This window comes from Lathamus discolor, unplaced genomic scaffold, assembly GCF_037157495.1.
Source record: "Lathamus discolor isolate bLatDis1 unplaced genomic scaffold, bLatDis1.hap1 Scaffold_170, whole genome shotgun sequence".
NCBI classification, from domain to species: Eukaryota; Metazoa; Chordata; class Aves; order Psittaciformes; family Psittacidae; genus Lathamus; species Lathamus discolor.
This window is the reverse complement of record NW_027069199.1, coordinates 35,264-49,365: the sequence shown is the minus strand read 5'-3', so window position 1 is coordinate 49,365 and position 14,102 is coordinate 35,264. Positions and strand designations below refer to the sequence as shown.

At 52.3% G+C, this 14,102-nt stretch overlaps 1 protein-coding gene across 6 annotated transcripts in view; it reads left to right on the top strand.

Annotated features, from left to right (window-relative positions):
• USP48 (ubiquitin specific peptidase 48) overlaps positions 1-14,102 on the top strand; it is a 33,511-nt gene that overhangs the window by 4,908 nt on the left and 14,501 nt on the right. For all 6 annotated transcript variants that reach the window (XR_010609103.1, XR_010609104.1, XM_065664390.1 and 3 more), the window contains exons 6-14: positions 44-152; positions 1,433-1,566; positions 1,921-2,003; positions 2,294-2,473; positions 4,963-5,088; positions 7,811-7,960; positions 10,923-11,123; positions 13,004-13,118; positions 13,307-13,437. Coding sequence is in view for 4 of the 6 variants with exons in the window: in XM_065664390.1 (XP_065520462.1) it covers positions 44-152; positions 1,433-1,566; positions 1,921-2,003; positions 2,294-2,473; positions 4,963-5,088; positions 7,811-7,960; positions 10,923-11,123; positions 13,004-13,118; positions 13,307-13,437 (1,229 nt within the window). In the remaining 2 variants the exon portion in view is untranslated. The remainder of the gene's footprint in view (positions 1-43; positions 153-1,432; positions 1,567-1,920; positions 2,004-2,293; positions 2,474-4,962; positions 5,089-7,810; positions 7,961-10,922; positions 11,124-13,003; positions 13,119-13,306; positions 13,438-14,102) is intronic.

The window sequence follows — 14,102 nt, the reverse complement described above, 5'->3', positions numbered from 1 at the left end:
GAACTGTCCTCATGGGGTTTTGTCTTTGTTTCTTCAATCCTAGCTGCAACCAGTGTGGCAGAGAGTCCAAACTCGTGTCCAAGTTTTACGAGCTGGAGTTAAACATCCAAGGGCATAAGCAGTTGACAGACTGTATAACGGAATTCCTTAAGGTATGAGCTCGGTGGGATTCGAGTCTTGCTATTCTTAGCAAGGTGGTTTAATTCCTTCCTTCAATTAACAGCCTTTGAGGTCAATATTGGAGCAAAGCAACTGAGTTCTTCAGTGAGGTGCATCCAAAGGGAAATGCATTTTCTGTGCACCCAGAAAATGAGGATTGAGCAAGCAAGGGGTGGCTCTGGACCAGAGCATAAAACATGTGCACGCTGTGGCTGTAAAAAGCACTTTGAAGCCACGAGTTCAGTTCAGATCCTTTCCCTGCAGAGTTGGGAAAACATCCCCAAAGTCTGCCAGGAAATCCCTTCATGCTTTGTCGTGGATAGCGCCAGGAAAACGGCTGCTTTTTGTGTCTTCCATATCAGTGCTCAGCAGCAGGAGACATTCCCTGCTCCAGAATGTGCTCTCCGAAATCCTAGGAAGGGTTGGGAATAGCCATGGGAGCAGCTGCAAGTGCTCTTAATTCGACTTGAAAATCATCCTAGGTCTCAAGTTGGGCTCTGGCACATTAAAGGGTCGAGGTGTGGATTCAAGTGACAGTATTTAGGGCAGGACTAAGCTGAAGCATCTGTGCCTGAGCTGTCTGGCTGCTGGGCAGCAGCTTCACTGGTGCACTCAGCAAACCGGTTGCTCTACTTGTGGCAGGTCTGCTATGGGAAAAGACTGGTTTGGGTACGTGCATTAAACCCTGCACTGGTGAGCTTCAGGTTGGTCTGCTCCTCCTCCAAGTGAAACCATCCGTGGCCTTGTTTAGGGCAGCTGGAATGCTCCTCTGGCCTAATCCTGCTGCTGGACCTATATAGATGTAACACAGTGACTCCTGCACGGTGGTGTCTGTTACTAAGCGTAAGAGGCCTGGGGTTGCCAGGCAGAAATGTGGCTTCACATTAACTTGGTCCGTGTGAGCTCTGAAAAGGGCAATCCAATTCATTCTCCTTTTCTGTGGCCCTCGTTTGGTATTAACCAACTCAGTCAAGTGGGGAGCAAACCTGGCAGCCTTGAAATGACCTCAGAACAAGGAATAGGGTCTAAAGTTGCCCTAAAGTCAAAGCAGCCCACTCTGGCCATGCTGAAAAGTGCTTTTTTAACCAAGCGGTTGTTTTGGAAAGCAGCTGAGTAGAAACTTCAGTGGTTAAAATAACTTCTTTGCTCTGCAGTCTTCAGTTGTGGGGTGGCATGGACTGGGTATGACTGCTGAGTGGTGTGGACTGGTTGAGTTTTCAGTGATAACCTGGCCTCAAGCCCTTTCTTTCTGCCCCCCCCCGCCCCCGCTCAGGAAGAAAAACTAGAAGGGGACAATCGTTACTTCTGTGAGACGTGTCAGAGCAAGCAGAATGCCACGAGGAAGATCAGGCTGCTGAGCCTTCCCTGCACGCTCAACCTGCAGCTCATGCGCTTCGTGTTTGACAGGTGAGCTTCCCACTGGAGTAAAACCTGGATTTCCCCAGGTTCTTCTTTGGAAAGTCATCCGCTCCACTCTTCCTGCTTTAATTTGAGGATGTAGGGGTGAATGCTCCATCCCTGGCAGTGTTCAAGGCCAGGCTGGACAGGGCTTGGAGCAAGCAGCTCTAGTGAAAGGTGTCCCTGCCCATGGCAGGGGTTGGAACTGGATGAGCTTTAAGATCCTTTCCACGCCAAACCAGTCTGTGGTTCTATGATTCTATGATTGAGTGTGTGTGGGCTTCTCAGTGGGTTTCAGGGGAGGTTCTTTTAGGGTGTGAGCTGTTGCTGCTCTCCCTGACCTGAAGCTTTGCCTCCACACAGGCAAACTGGCCATAAGAAGAAGCTGAACACCTACATCGGCTTCTCAGAGCTGCTGGACATGGAGCCTTTCATGGAACAAAAGAGTGAGTTTTGAGCGCTGTGTTTTGTTAACTTTACCAACCATCCCTTAGCACATCTCTTCCGAATCCCCTTCTCGATGGGAAATCATGTCAGGAGTTGCTGGAAGCCCGTGTTTTAAATAACTCCCTTACTAAGTGGGTTGTGGAAGCCACAACCTACTTAGCAAGGTCTTGGAGAGATTCAAGTTCAGGAGCAGTCTTTACCTGCTGCCTTGTGAAAACAGGAAGCAGTAGGAGGGGAAAGATCTGTGCTGTTGCATCCGGAGCACTGGATAACTGCTCTTTCCTTCCAGATGGTGTCTATGTCTATGAGCTGAGCGCTGTCCTCATCCACCGTGGTGTGAGCGCCTACTCCGGGCACTACATTGCCCACGTGAAGGACCCACAGACGGGCGAGTGGTACAAGTTTAATGATGAAGACATAGAAAAGATGGAAGGGAAGAAACTGCAGCTGGGGATTGAGGAAGATCTAGGTAAAACCTTTAAGTTGTGAGTGCCCTTTTTAAAATCACTCTTTTCACCCAAACCACGGAGGCTGAGCACGTGGAGGCCCCGTTCCTCCTAAAACAGCAGCGCTCCTCCGCGTGCTGTCACTCACCTCTTAGCAGTAACGTGGCAAACGGTGCTCCTGGTAATTGCAGCCAGGTTTTCTTCACCTCAGCCCTGTGTGAGTGTTTACACACACCTCATGAGCAGCTCCTCTAGTATTTCCCTTGCCTGCCACACAGCAGATAAGGTGCTGATAACTCAGGCAGCAGTTGCCTATCGGGATAAAACAGGCATGGTGCTGCTTCCTTGGCCAGGGTGCAAAAGCAGGCGTAAGGACAGATAACAAGATTGCTTTCGGTTTCCTTAACACATGATGGTTTTATTTCCATTGAAGTGTTTTGCTTGGAGGAGATAAAGAGTCTCCACTAAAACAAATCTTGATCCAAATAATGACTTGGGAGCAAAAAACTGCCTTTTTGCTTCGAGGTTTTTACTTCTCTTTGGGTTCTTCTGTTCCGATGCTGCCCATATACCGGTGTTCTCTGGATGGGATAAGGTCTTGATTCTTTGGAGAGCTTGGGCTGAGGCTGGACATGTTGGTTTCTTGGGCTGCAGTTGATATATAGGAGTGGTTCAGCCTTCAACTGGCACTTAGAGCTCTTGGATTTGCAGTCCCTCAGTGTTCCTTACTGCAGGATGCTTTGTAGCATTGGGAAACAGGGAAGTTACTGCCAGAAATTTCCATTGTGGTGCACAAAACTGTTCCCAGAAACACTGGTCCACCAGAACGCTTGTGCTTTGCTGCAGCTGGACTTGAGGAAATGTCTCCTTTCTTAAAGGATAGTTAAGTACCAGCTTAATGAAAACATTTCAGATTTATTTGAATCGTGGAATCCCGGAGTGGTTTGTGTTGGAAGGGACCTTAAAGCTCCTCCAGCTCCAACCCCTGCCACGCGCAGGGACCCCTTCCACTGCAGCAGCTTGCTCCAAGCCCCTGTGTCCAACCTGGCCTTGAGCACTGCCAGGGATGGGGCAGCCACAGCTTCTCTGGGCACCCTGTGCCAGCGCCTCAGCACCCTCACAGGGAAGAGCTTCTGCCTAAGAGCTCATCTCAGTCTCCCCTCTGGCAGGTTCAAGCTATTCCCCCTTGTCCTGTCCCTACAGGCCCTTGTAAAAGGCTCCCTTTGTTGTAAAGCCTGGGTAGCAGGCGTGCCTCGAGGCATTCATCTCCCTTTAGCACAGCGCCTGCGGATGCCGCTGCCTTTCCAGTTCTTGGCAGCAAACCTCCCAGGGCCCAGAGCAGCTCCATCATCCAGTTAATGTTTGACTCCCGCTTGCTCCGGAGCAGATTGTGAAGCTGGTTAGACATCTAGTGGTGTAACATGAAATAAGCCCTGAAAGGGAACACGAGCTGCTCAGCCTCTCTCTTTAACCTCCGCAGTTACCCAGCATAGCCAACTCAATGCAAATAAACCTTGGTGGCCTCAATCTTGTAAACTTATGCTGAACCACAAGTCAGTGTTCTTGCTGAATGCTCACAGGGTAGCAGCAAAGCGTGTTTAGAAGCCTCTAGGCTGGGAGCCTGAAGATTTTGATCTGTTCTTTGCCCGCTCCAAGCAAAACCAAGGCTCTGCTTTGTTACAGATGCCTGTGACAGCAGGAGGAGGTTGGGTACGTAAAGCAGAGGTCTGCTGCGGGCAGGGTCCTGTGTTCCCAGATGGGAACAATTTAGAAAGCATTTGGAGAAAATGCAAATCAAAAGTGTCTAGGAAAGAGCCCTGGATGCAGTGGGGGAGGAGGCATGGGAATTCTGCCAGAATTTGGGAAAGACAGACACTTTTCTTAGTATTTCAATGCCTTATTCAAGAGTTCGGCCTATGGCAGGGCTGTTCCTCTATTGGTTTTCAATCCAAAAAGGTTGATTTTTGGGAGCTGCAGCTGTAGGTGAGTGCGTTCGCCTTGCCTTTGGGAGCAGCAGCTCCTGCAACGTGCCTTTGTGTCGCACTGAAGCAACGGTTTCCGTGGCTCTTTGCTCCCTAAAAGCTTTGTCACCCGCCAGGATGACGCCTGGCTTTTCACAAACAACAACCTGTAAATAAGATTTTCTTTCCCTGGGGATTTGATTCTGAGCTTTGGTGTTGGGACACCAGAACTGGGGGGGAAAAGGATGTTTTTCCAAGAGCTGCTTTTGGCTTGGGGAGGTTTAACTGGGGAGAGAAAAAAAGGCTCTTGTAGAAGGGCGGTTCAGAACTGGCTCCTAATTTTAGTCCCTTTGAATTGCCCTGCCTCCAGGAATGCCGGAGGGATTTGGGGCTGTCTTTGGGATCCAATTTTGCCTCTTGCCAAGCCCAGTGCTTGGCACATCGAGGCCTGGCAGGGCAGAGGGATGCCGGCTAGATGGCAAACTCGCCCCATTCACAGAGGCTCCGTGAGCGAGCTCGTGTCGTGATGGTGATTTCCCTCTGTTCCACAGCGGAGCCATCGAAATCCCAGACTCGGAAACCCAAGTGTGGGAAGGGGACGCACTGCTCCCGGAATGCCTACATGCTGGTGTACAGGCTGCAGACCCGGGAGAAATCCCTGACAGTCGAAGTGCCAGGTGAGTGACCTGGGACTGCCTTGGCCTCTCCAGCCCATCCGTAATCATGGAATCCTGGAGTCGTTTGGGTTGGAAGGGACCTTAAAGCTCACCCAGCTCCAACCCCTGCCACGGGCAGGGACCCCTTCCACTGCAGCAGCTTGCTCCAAGCCCCTGTGTCCAACCTGGCCTTGAGCACTGCCAGGGATGGGGCAGCCACAGCTTCTCTGGGCACCCTGTGCCAGCGCCTCAGCACCCTCACAGGGAAGAGCTTCTGCCTAAGAGCTCAGCTCAGTCTCCCCTCGGGCAGGTTCAAGCCATTCCCCTTGGCCTGTCCCTGCAGGCCCTTGTCCCAAGCCCCTCTCCAGGTTTCCTGCAGCCCCTTTAGGCACTGGAGCTGCTCTCAGGTCTCCCCTTCAGGAGCCTTCTCTTGTCCAGGCTGCCCCAGCCCAGCTCTCTCAGCCTGGCTCCAGAGCAGAGCTGCTCCAGCCCTCGCAGCATCTCCATGGCCTCCTCTGGCCTCGCTCCAGCAGCTCCACGTCCCTCTTGTGCTGCTGCCCCAGAGCTGGAGCAGGGCTGCAGGGGGGGTCTCCCCAGAGCGCAGCAGAGGGGCAGGATCCCCTCCCTGAGCTGCTGCTCACGCTCTGGGGGTGCAGCCCAGCACAGGGGGGGTTCTGGGCTCAAGCGCTCGCTGAAGCTGGGTCATGGGGCGCTTCTCATTGACCAGCACCCCTAGGTCCTTCTTCTCGGGCTGCTCCATCCATTCCCCACCTGCCTGTGTTTGTGCCTGGGATGCTCCAGACAGGCCAGGAGCTGTTTTTTTCCCTCCAAGCCCCTTTAGTGACCGCTGTGAGCCCGCAGGGGTGCCATACAGCCACTTGGTGGCCGTATCCTGATGATGGAATCCTGATGATCCCACCCCTATGCTGGCTCACACCTCTCTGTCTTAACCAGCAAGACAAGATGGGAAAGGGTTAGGAGGAGATCATCCCCTTGGGAGACACGTGTGGCAGCGGGAGCATTGGGATTCGCAGCCAGGATCCCGCTCGGGTTCCTGGAGGCACAGGGGAGCAGCGTGGTTAAATGTCACCAGCAGCACACGTACTGTGCTGGAGGTGAATAATCCTGACGGATGTCAGGTTTCTTGTGCTTTTGCAGAATCTTTGCCATATTGAGCATAAATGGTGTGAAAACAAGAGGATGGGAGCCCTTAGCAGGGCTTTTGTACGAGCGCGTTCGTGTCTTGCTTCAGAATGACTGGGGGTGGCAGAAATCCCGGTGGATTTGGCCTGTGGATTTAATGATGCTTCACGTTTGCGTGCTGCTTGATTAGAAATATTAATTAGGCCCCTGGTGCTGGTGGGGGTGAGGTGTGTTCACCTTCCTCCCTCTCCTGCACAGCGGAGGTGGCATATCCCCTTCGGACCTCCGCTCTTCACGTTATCTGCGTGAGGAGTGGGTAAACCCGACAGCGTTCCACCCCTTAACAACACCAAACCTTTTCCAGCTCCCACCACCACTAAAACCCACCCGCTGAGCCCCACGGCTCTGGGGATTCGTGCTGATCCCTGCCTCAGAGCTGCATTTCAGTCTGTTTCCTGAGCTCTCTTGCGCTCCTTTTCCTCCTACCCCTCTGCCCAAAACAATAACCCCGGCAGAAGCCTCTCCACCCAGCGCCGAATTCCTGCGCAGCCCCGCGGTTGCCTTTGTTTCCCATGGAATGCTGCCAGGGAACAGGGAGCGAAGGGCAGCAGCGAGCCCTGTGGTTGCGGGGAGGTTTCATGCAACTGTAAATTTGAGGCATTTTGCTTTGATGCCGTTCAAAGCGGCTTTTCCGGGATGGGAATGTAGATGTAACTTGGCTCTGACCTCAAGGGGGTCAAGCTGCTTGGGTTTTAGTGCTGTGTATTCTCCCGAGGTGGATCTTGTGCTCTCTGGCCACACAAGCATTAAACCTTTCTGGATATATTTTAGCTCTTCAAAACACTGCTGAATAGGAGAAAGCTTCCGATAAGGGAAGGGGAAAGCACTGCTTACACCAGCCCTGCGAGGGAAGTGTTTTATCTTCTTTTCCCTGCTGAGGTTTGGGGTTTTGGAGGCTTTTTCCACTGGCAACAGCAAAAATCCCCATTTCCCTCACCCTCCCATCCTTATCTCCCATCTCCTGAGGGCTTTTTGTCCTTGGGCTTGCAACGTGCTCAACCCCTCTCACTGAGTTCACTCCTACCCATGCGGCTGCACGTCGGGACAGGCTTCAGGTGTGCCCATGGGGTGAAAAGCTCTTGTTTCTCCCCTGGGAATGACAGATTCCTTGCTCTTGGCAGCACAGCAGAGCTGCTCTCAGTGGGAGCAAGAGGAGGAGCAGGGAGGGCCTGAAGCAGGCAGCAGAGCATCCTGCTGTGCTCCAGCTCTGCAGCCGCCCCGCTGCACAGCCCCCCACTGCCAGTGCTTGGCATAGGCTTCTTTGCAAGCAAAGGGTTTCTCTTCATGCAGCACCAACCCGGAGTAAATGATTTCCATGGGTGCTTTGTATTGCACGGGGCACTTGCACTCAATCATCTACACCCAGAAATACTGCAGAGAGCAACATCCATGCACTTGGCCTTTGGAAAGCCTTCATGTCGGTAGCTGCGTGGGGAGTTTTTAGGCTTGTTATCCCCGGATAACCCATCACAGGGATAATTAACATAATTGGCATTTTTCCTTGGAATGACTGGGGTTTTCTTCCTCCTTTTCCCACCAGCTTTCCTGCAGGAGCTGGTAGAACGTGACAACTCCAAGTTCGAGGAGTGGTGCAACGAAATGGCCGAGATGCGCAAGCAGAGCGTGGCCAGGGGCAAAATCAAGCACGAGGAGGTGAAGGAGCTCTACAAAAGGTTACCCGCTGAAGCTGGTCTGTAAGACATTGTGGTAGTATCTTGTAGTAGACTGTTGTTAAGATTAGTGATGTTTTGTTACTAACCCACAGCTCGCTTCTGTGGCCTGGGCACTGCTGGAAGGCATTAGCCTCTTCAAGAGCAGAGTGATTGGTGCCTGTTGTTGCTGTGTGCATGCTGAGGGGTTTGTTCCCTCTCTGGTTTTTCTGCCTTAACCTATTTTTCTCCCTTTTCTGCTCATTCTCATGGCCTCTGGTGTCGTTCATTCCTTCTTGCTCCTTCCCCATCAGTCAGTCTCCTGTGTGCTTCCATGCGTGCTGACTGTGTTCTTCTGCCTGGTGAGCAGCTTGTCTCAGTGGCATTGAGGCAGAAGAAAGGGCTGGTCTCAAACTGCCAGCTCATGGCAAATTTGGGAGCTGTTGATCCGAGTGAATCAGCAGGTAACAGGGTATGGAAATGCCTGACCTCCAGCAGGAAATGACTTGATTCAACCCTGCTTCCAAGGCTCTGTGTCTAAGCTTTGTAGTCCACCTGATGAGTGATAGGGCTTAAAACTTCCCTACTACTCCTTGTAATCTTAGCATATCAAGGACTTTTATTCCCCTCCCTTGTTTTCCTCTCCCTCGAAACACGCAGAGGGGGCACTTCCTCTGCCCGTCTCCTAAAAACTCCAGGGAATTTGCCATTCAGGACTTTCAGATGAGTTGAACTGCCCAGCCTGTCACTCAGTTTGGTGTTCAGCTTTCGGTGCCCATTGCTTGAGCTGGGAGCAGCTGACTCTGGGGCTCCTGTCAACATCTGCCCCTGCAATTCAGGCACCAGGCTTGCCGACAACAGGCGCTTCACTCGGGGCCACGAGGCTGTCCCAGCTCAGCCGTGGCCCTGCAAGCCGAGCAGTGTGAATTGGCACTGGTAAATCAGAGCTGTGGTTGAGGTAGGAACGTGCTGTGAGTCACTGCTCCAAAGGAGCAGCGAGCCCAGCCCTGCTGTGTTTGCTCTCCCCTTGAGCAGCAGCAGCAGCAGGGTTTGCTCACAGCGCGTCTAATAAAGCTCCAAAGGATGGCTTTACAAGTGCAGGCAGAGCTCCTCTGCCCCACTTTGAAGAGGACAAGACCCTAAGGGCACCCATTGCCTGCTGCAGGGCACGTCCAGGCCACAGCAGCTCGCTAGCACAGCTGGAGGCAGCATTATTCCAGAGCTGCTCCGGGCGCGATCCCGCGGGAGCTGGGGACTCTCTTTGCAGCTGCACAGACACGGTTGGTGCCAGCGTTGTGGAGCCTGCCCCAGAAAAAGGCACTTTCTGGGGGAGGCACTTTGATCCCAAAGTAGCAAAGCAGCTCTGACAGCGCCGCGATTCTCTGGAGGTCATGGCTGTGTGGCTGGCGTTGCGTAAGATGGGAATACTGCTGGGATGTGCTGCAGAGGAACAGGGGGTTTGAAGCCCGGCTTCACAAGGAGCCGGGGCAGGCTGGAAGACAAAGTGTTTTCCTGTAGCTTCTCTGTTGCTCCTTTGTTCAAAACGTTAAGGATCTGTGTTCATTTCGTGAATGGAACCAAGGGTGATGTTTCTCCTTGGTTTCAGAACCGCTTTCCTTGTGTCAGCGTAGAACAGGCTTCATTTCCTCCTCATTTCCCAATCACCTCAAAGAAGGGTTTGCACATCAACAGCAGGTCTTGGTATTAAGTCATAGAATCATGGGTGAGCTTTAAGGTCCCTTCCAACCCTTTCCACGGGCAGGGACCCCTTCCACTGGAGCAGCTTGTCCAACCTGGCCTTGAGCACTGCCAGGGATGGGGCAGCCACAGCTTCTCTGGGCACCCTGTGCCCACTGAGATACCTGGCTTCACCCAAAGCTGTTTCACTGCTCCTACAGCTGCTGCTGAGCCGTGGTTTGTGCTCTGCACCTTCTAAACATTTGAGCCAGGGCCCCTTTGCACTGTAAATGGTAAAATGCACACGGACGTCTCACCCCAAGTGGCAAGAGCAGCCCAGAATAACACTGGAGTGTTGGGTGCTGAAGGGATGGGGCAAGCACTGACCTTGTCTATTTAATGTTGTTGCCTTTTATTTTTCAATGTAACCCAATGAGGTTGTTCTAGAATGAGCCTTTAATGGCTGATCACAGCTTAAACCATAGAATCCCAGACTGCTTTGGAAGGGGCCTTAAAACTCCTTCAGTTCCAACCGCCTGCCATGGGCAGAGGCACCTTCCACTGGAGCAGCTTGCTCCAAGCCTGAACACTGCCAGGGATGGAGCATTTACCACTTCTCTGGGCACCCTGTGCCAGCGCCTCAGCACCCTCACAGGGAAGAGCTTCTGCCTTATCTCCAACCTGAGCTTCCCCTGTTTCAGTTTGAACCCATCACCCCTTGTCCCATCACTGCAGTCCCTAATGAAGAGTCCCTCTCCAGCATCCCTATAGGCCCCCTTCAGACACTGGAAGCTGCTCTGAGGTCTCCACGCAGCTTGTCTTCTCCAGGCTGAACAGCCCCAGTGTTCTCAGCCTGGCTCCATACGGGAGCTGCTCCAGCCCCTGATCATCCTTGTGGCCTCCTCTGGACTTGCTCCAGCAGCTCCATGTCCATATGGTATTATATCTGTGCCTCAGTGGCTGATAGGAAAATCCTTGCCCTTCCTCGACTGCTCTCCTGTAAGCCCCTCAAGGTTTAGCAGTGTGACTTGGAGCGCTCTGGGCTTCCATATGGATTGCTTGAATTTGAACTGACCGCTTACTCTTGCGTATCTTAACTTCACATAGCACCTATCTCCTAAATGCGTGATGCTGAGATGAGGCTTGGCCGGGGGAAGCTGTAGTGGCTGTGTGCGAACTGAACAGAGGGGTTTAACCAACACTGATAGCTTGTGGAGTTTTAAAAGTGCTGTTTAATATCAGAGTAATTATAAAACACCATCTGCTGCGTTGTGCCTTCGCTGACACGTGCGGGCTTGTTTCTCTTTGTGCTTTTTCGCCTCCCAGGTTCCCCGTACGACTTCATCTCTCTGGAGTGGCTGCAGAAATGGCTGGATGAGTCCACTCCTCCCAAACCCATAGATAACACGGCTTGCCTCTGCTCCCATGGCAAGCTCCATCCCGACAAAATATCCATCATGAAGAGGATATCGGAGTACGTGGCTGACTTCTTCTACAGGAGATACGGAGGAGGGCCCCGGCTGAATGGTAAGGAGTCAGCTACAAAACGCCTTCTCCAACTCATGGTCTGAACACAGTTTAGGGCCTTGTTCTGGTCCCAGACCTATCCTTCATCATCAGAACTTTATTGCTTTTTGTGCTGCACTGGGTGATTTGGTTCACATGCAGATGTTAACGTTCAAACAGCTACAGTTGGTCTGATTGCAGCCATAGAACCATAGAATCCCAGACTGGTTTGGGTTGGAGGGAGCTTAAAGCTCATCCAGCTCCAACCCCTGCCACGGGCAGGGACCCCTTCCACTGGAGCAGCTTGCTCCAAGCCCCTGCGTCCAACCTGGCCTTGAGCACTGCCAGGGATGGGGCAGCCACAGCTTCTCTGGGCACCCTGTGCCAGCGCCTCAGCACCCTCACAGGGAAGAGCTTCTGCCTAAGAGCTCAGCTCAGTCTCCCCTCGGGCAGGTTCAAGCCATTCCCCTTGTGCTGTCCCTAAACTCTCCAGGTTTCCTGCAGCCCCTTCAGGCACTGGAGCTGCTCTCAGGTCTCCCCTTCAGGAGCCTTCTCTTGTCCAGGCTGCCCCAGCCCAGCTCTCTCAGCCTGGCTCCAGAGCAGAGCTGCTCCGGCCCTTGCAGCATCTCCATGGCCTCCTCTGGCCTCGCTCCAGCAGCTCCACGTCCCTCTTGTGCTGCTGCCCCAGAGCTGGAGCAGGGCTGCAGGGGGTTCTCCCCAGAGCACAGCAGAGGGGCAGGATCCCCTCCCTGAGCTGCTGCTCACGCTCTGGGGGTGCAGCCCAGCCTGTCTGGGACTTGGGTCTGTTTCATTCCTGACTTTTCCATTTAGAAGAGCTGCTCATGGAGGGACTTCTGAGAAAGCGACTTAAATGTAAGACTTGGCAGGTTCTGTGAACTTATTCACTTGCACATGCAACCCCTCAGACTCTTGTCTGTACCTGCAGTGCCTACAGATCCTGTGCGGGCAGCATTCCCTGGAGCCAGCAGCATGGATATATGCAGGCCAAGCAAATAAATCCTTGTCTGTCACTTCTAGCCTGTCCTGAGCTGCCTCTCAAGGAAAGCACGTTCCTGATAGCCTGCATGCTTGTGTTGTGGGCATTTGTCACACGTCTTGAGTTTTGGGGTCAGCCCAGCCCCAGTCATCTTTGGGCATCCCTTAATTGAGCCCCAGGCTTAGTTCCTTTTGTGAAGGAGCTCCGTGACTCCCGCTGAGACCAAATTAGCTCAGCTGCTACGAGGAGCTTATAGGGAAGAAACAGAACCAGCAGCAAGTGCTGTGACGCAGGCAGTCTTTGTGGAGAGCAACCAGGGCAGCATTTATTAGTCAACTGGAAGGTCGCCCGTGGCTCTGTCTGTGGAGTAGGGCTGGGAGGGAGGGAGGGATGGGTGGATGGATGGATGGATGGATGGATGCACTGCTTTCTCCAGCTTGTTCCCTGGATGTGCCCCTCTTGCTCCCAGAGGAAAACACATGCCCAGCTGGAGGGTTTCCGCTCCTGTTGCTCCAGTGTAGCTTTGCAGGAGGGGGGGTTATTTCTGGCTTTAACCTCAAAGTGCCACAATATGGGTTTTTTTCTTGCAATATGCCTAATCCCTCCTGCCTTTTGGCTCCCCTGGCTGCGTGTTGGCATGCCCTAGCTCGCAGCTGGAATTGCAGACTGTTGGTACTGGAGAGCTGTGAAGCCAGCAGAACAGATCCCACCTCTGAAGTGTTTTGTGCTCATTTAACCTGCAAATGTGCCCTGATCTGGCAGTGACCCCAGGGCTCTCCTCATTTCCATGTGAAACCTCCGGTCTCGAGGCGGGATAGTTGCCTGCGTGTCTGAGCACCTTCAAACCAGCCAGAAGCTCAGCCACGTGTGTGATAAGTCGTGTTTCTTTCCCCTGTCACCCCAGTGAAAGCACTTTGCAAGGACTGCGTGGTGGAAAGGTGTCGAATCCTGCGGCTGAAGAACCGCTTAAACGAAGACTACAAAGCTGTGACCAACCTGCTGAAGATCACAGTCAAGGGGTATGTAAGTCCTGATGCTATCTAATGTTGTCAGAGGGGGTTGAGAAGTGCTTAAATAGAGCATAGAATCACAATGGTGTGGGTTAGAAGAGACCTTAAGATCATCCAGTTCCAACCCCCTGCCATGGGCAGGGACACCTCCTACTAGAGATGTGATTTGCGTTGCCAGCACTGTTGTCTCTCTGCAGGAATGACGGGTTCTGGGTTGGAAAAGCATCCTTGAGGAGCTGGCGTCAGCTGGCTCTGGAGCAGTTAAATGATCAAGATGAAGACACGGAGCACAGTAATGGGAAAATAAATGGAAACGCACAAAGCAAAGGTAGTTCTGCTGCTGTGGAGACCCACAGCCTGATACCTCCTAACAAAAGACACGTTGGGTGCTCCTGTAGCTGTTTGGCTTTCCTTGTATGAGTTGGGAGGAAAGGATAATAAAGCACATAAAAAGCTCCTTCATTTAAAGAGCTTTTGATTTGATAAGCTTCAAAAGTGCTGGGTGATCTTCACACCCTGAGAAGATAAGTAGTTTTGTAGTTTTACAAAGCTGTGTAAAATCACCACCCCAGACCCCATGATCTTTTCATCTGCTTTTATCTGAACGAGGGAGCCCAGGGGGGAAAGAAGCATGAAAATTACCTTGATGATGTTTATTGATGGTGTATGGATGAACAGTGTAAAGCAGCACTGGGAAAACAGGCTAGGAGAAAAAAACCTCTATTCTATACCCATATCTTGAGTATTATAAGAATAGATGGGGATTTATTTGCCCTCTGCTCTTTAAACCTTTAGAAACTGAATATTTTGTTGAGCTTTTAGTTTCAGAACTGAGGCCAAGAAGCTTGCTTGGATGCAAGTGGCGATGGTGGGCTGATGGCATTGATCTTGGGCTTGACGGCTCTGAGAGCACCACAGCCCTCTGATCATACCCAGTGCTGGTGGAGCACTCAGTGCAGAAGAGTACTTGAGTTTCCACTCCTCATTCCTCAG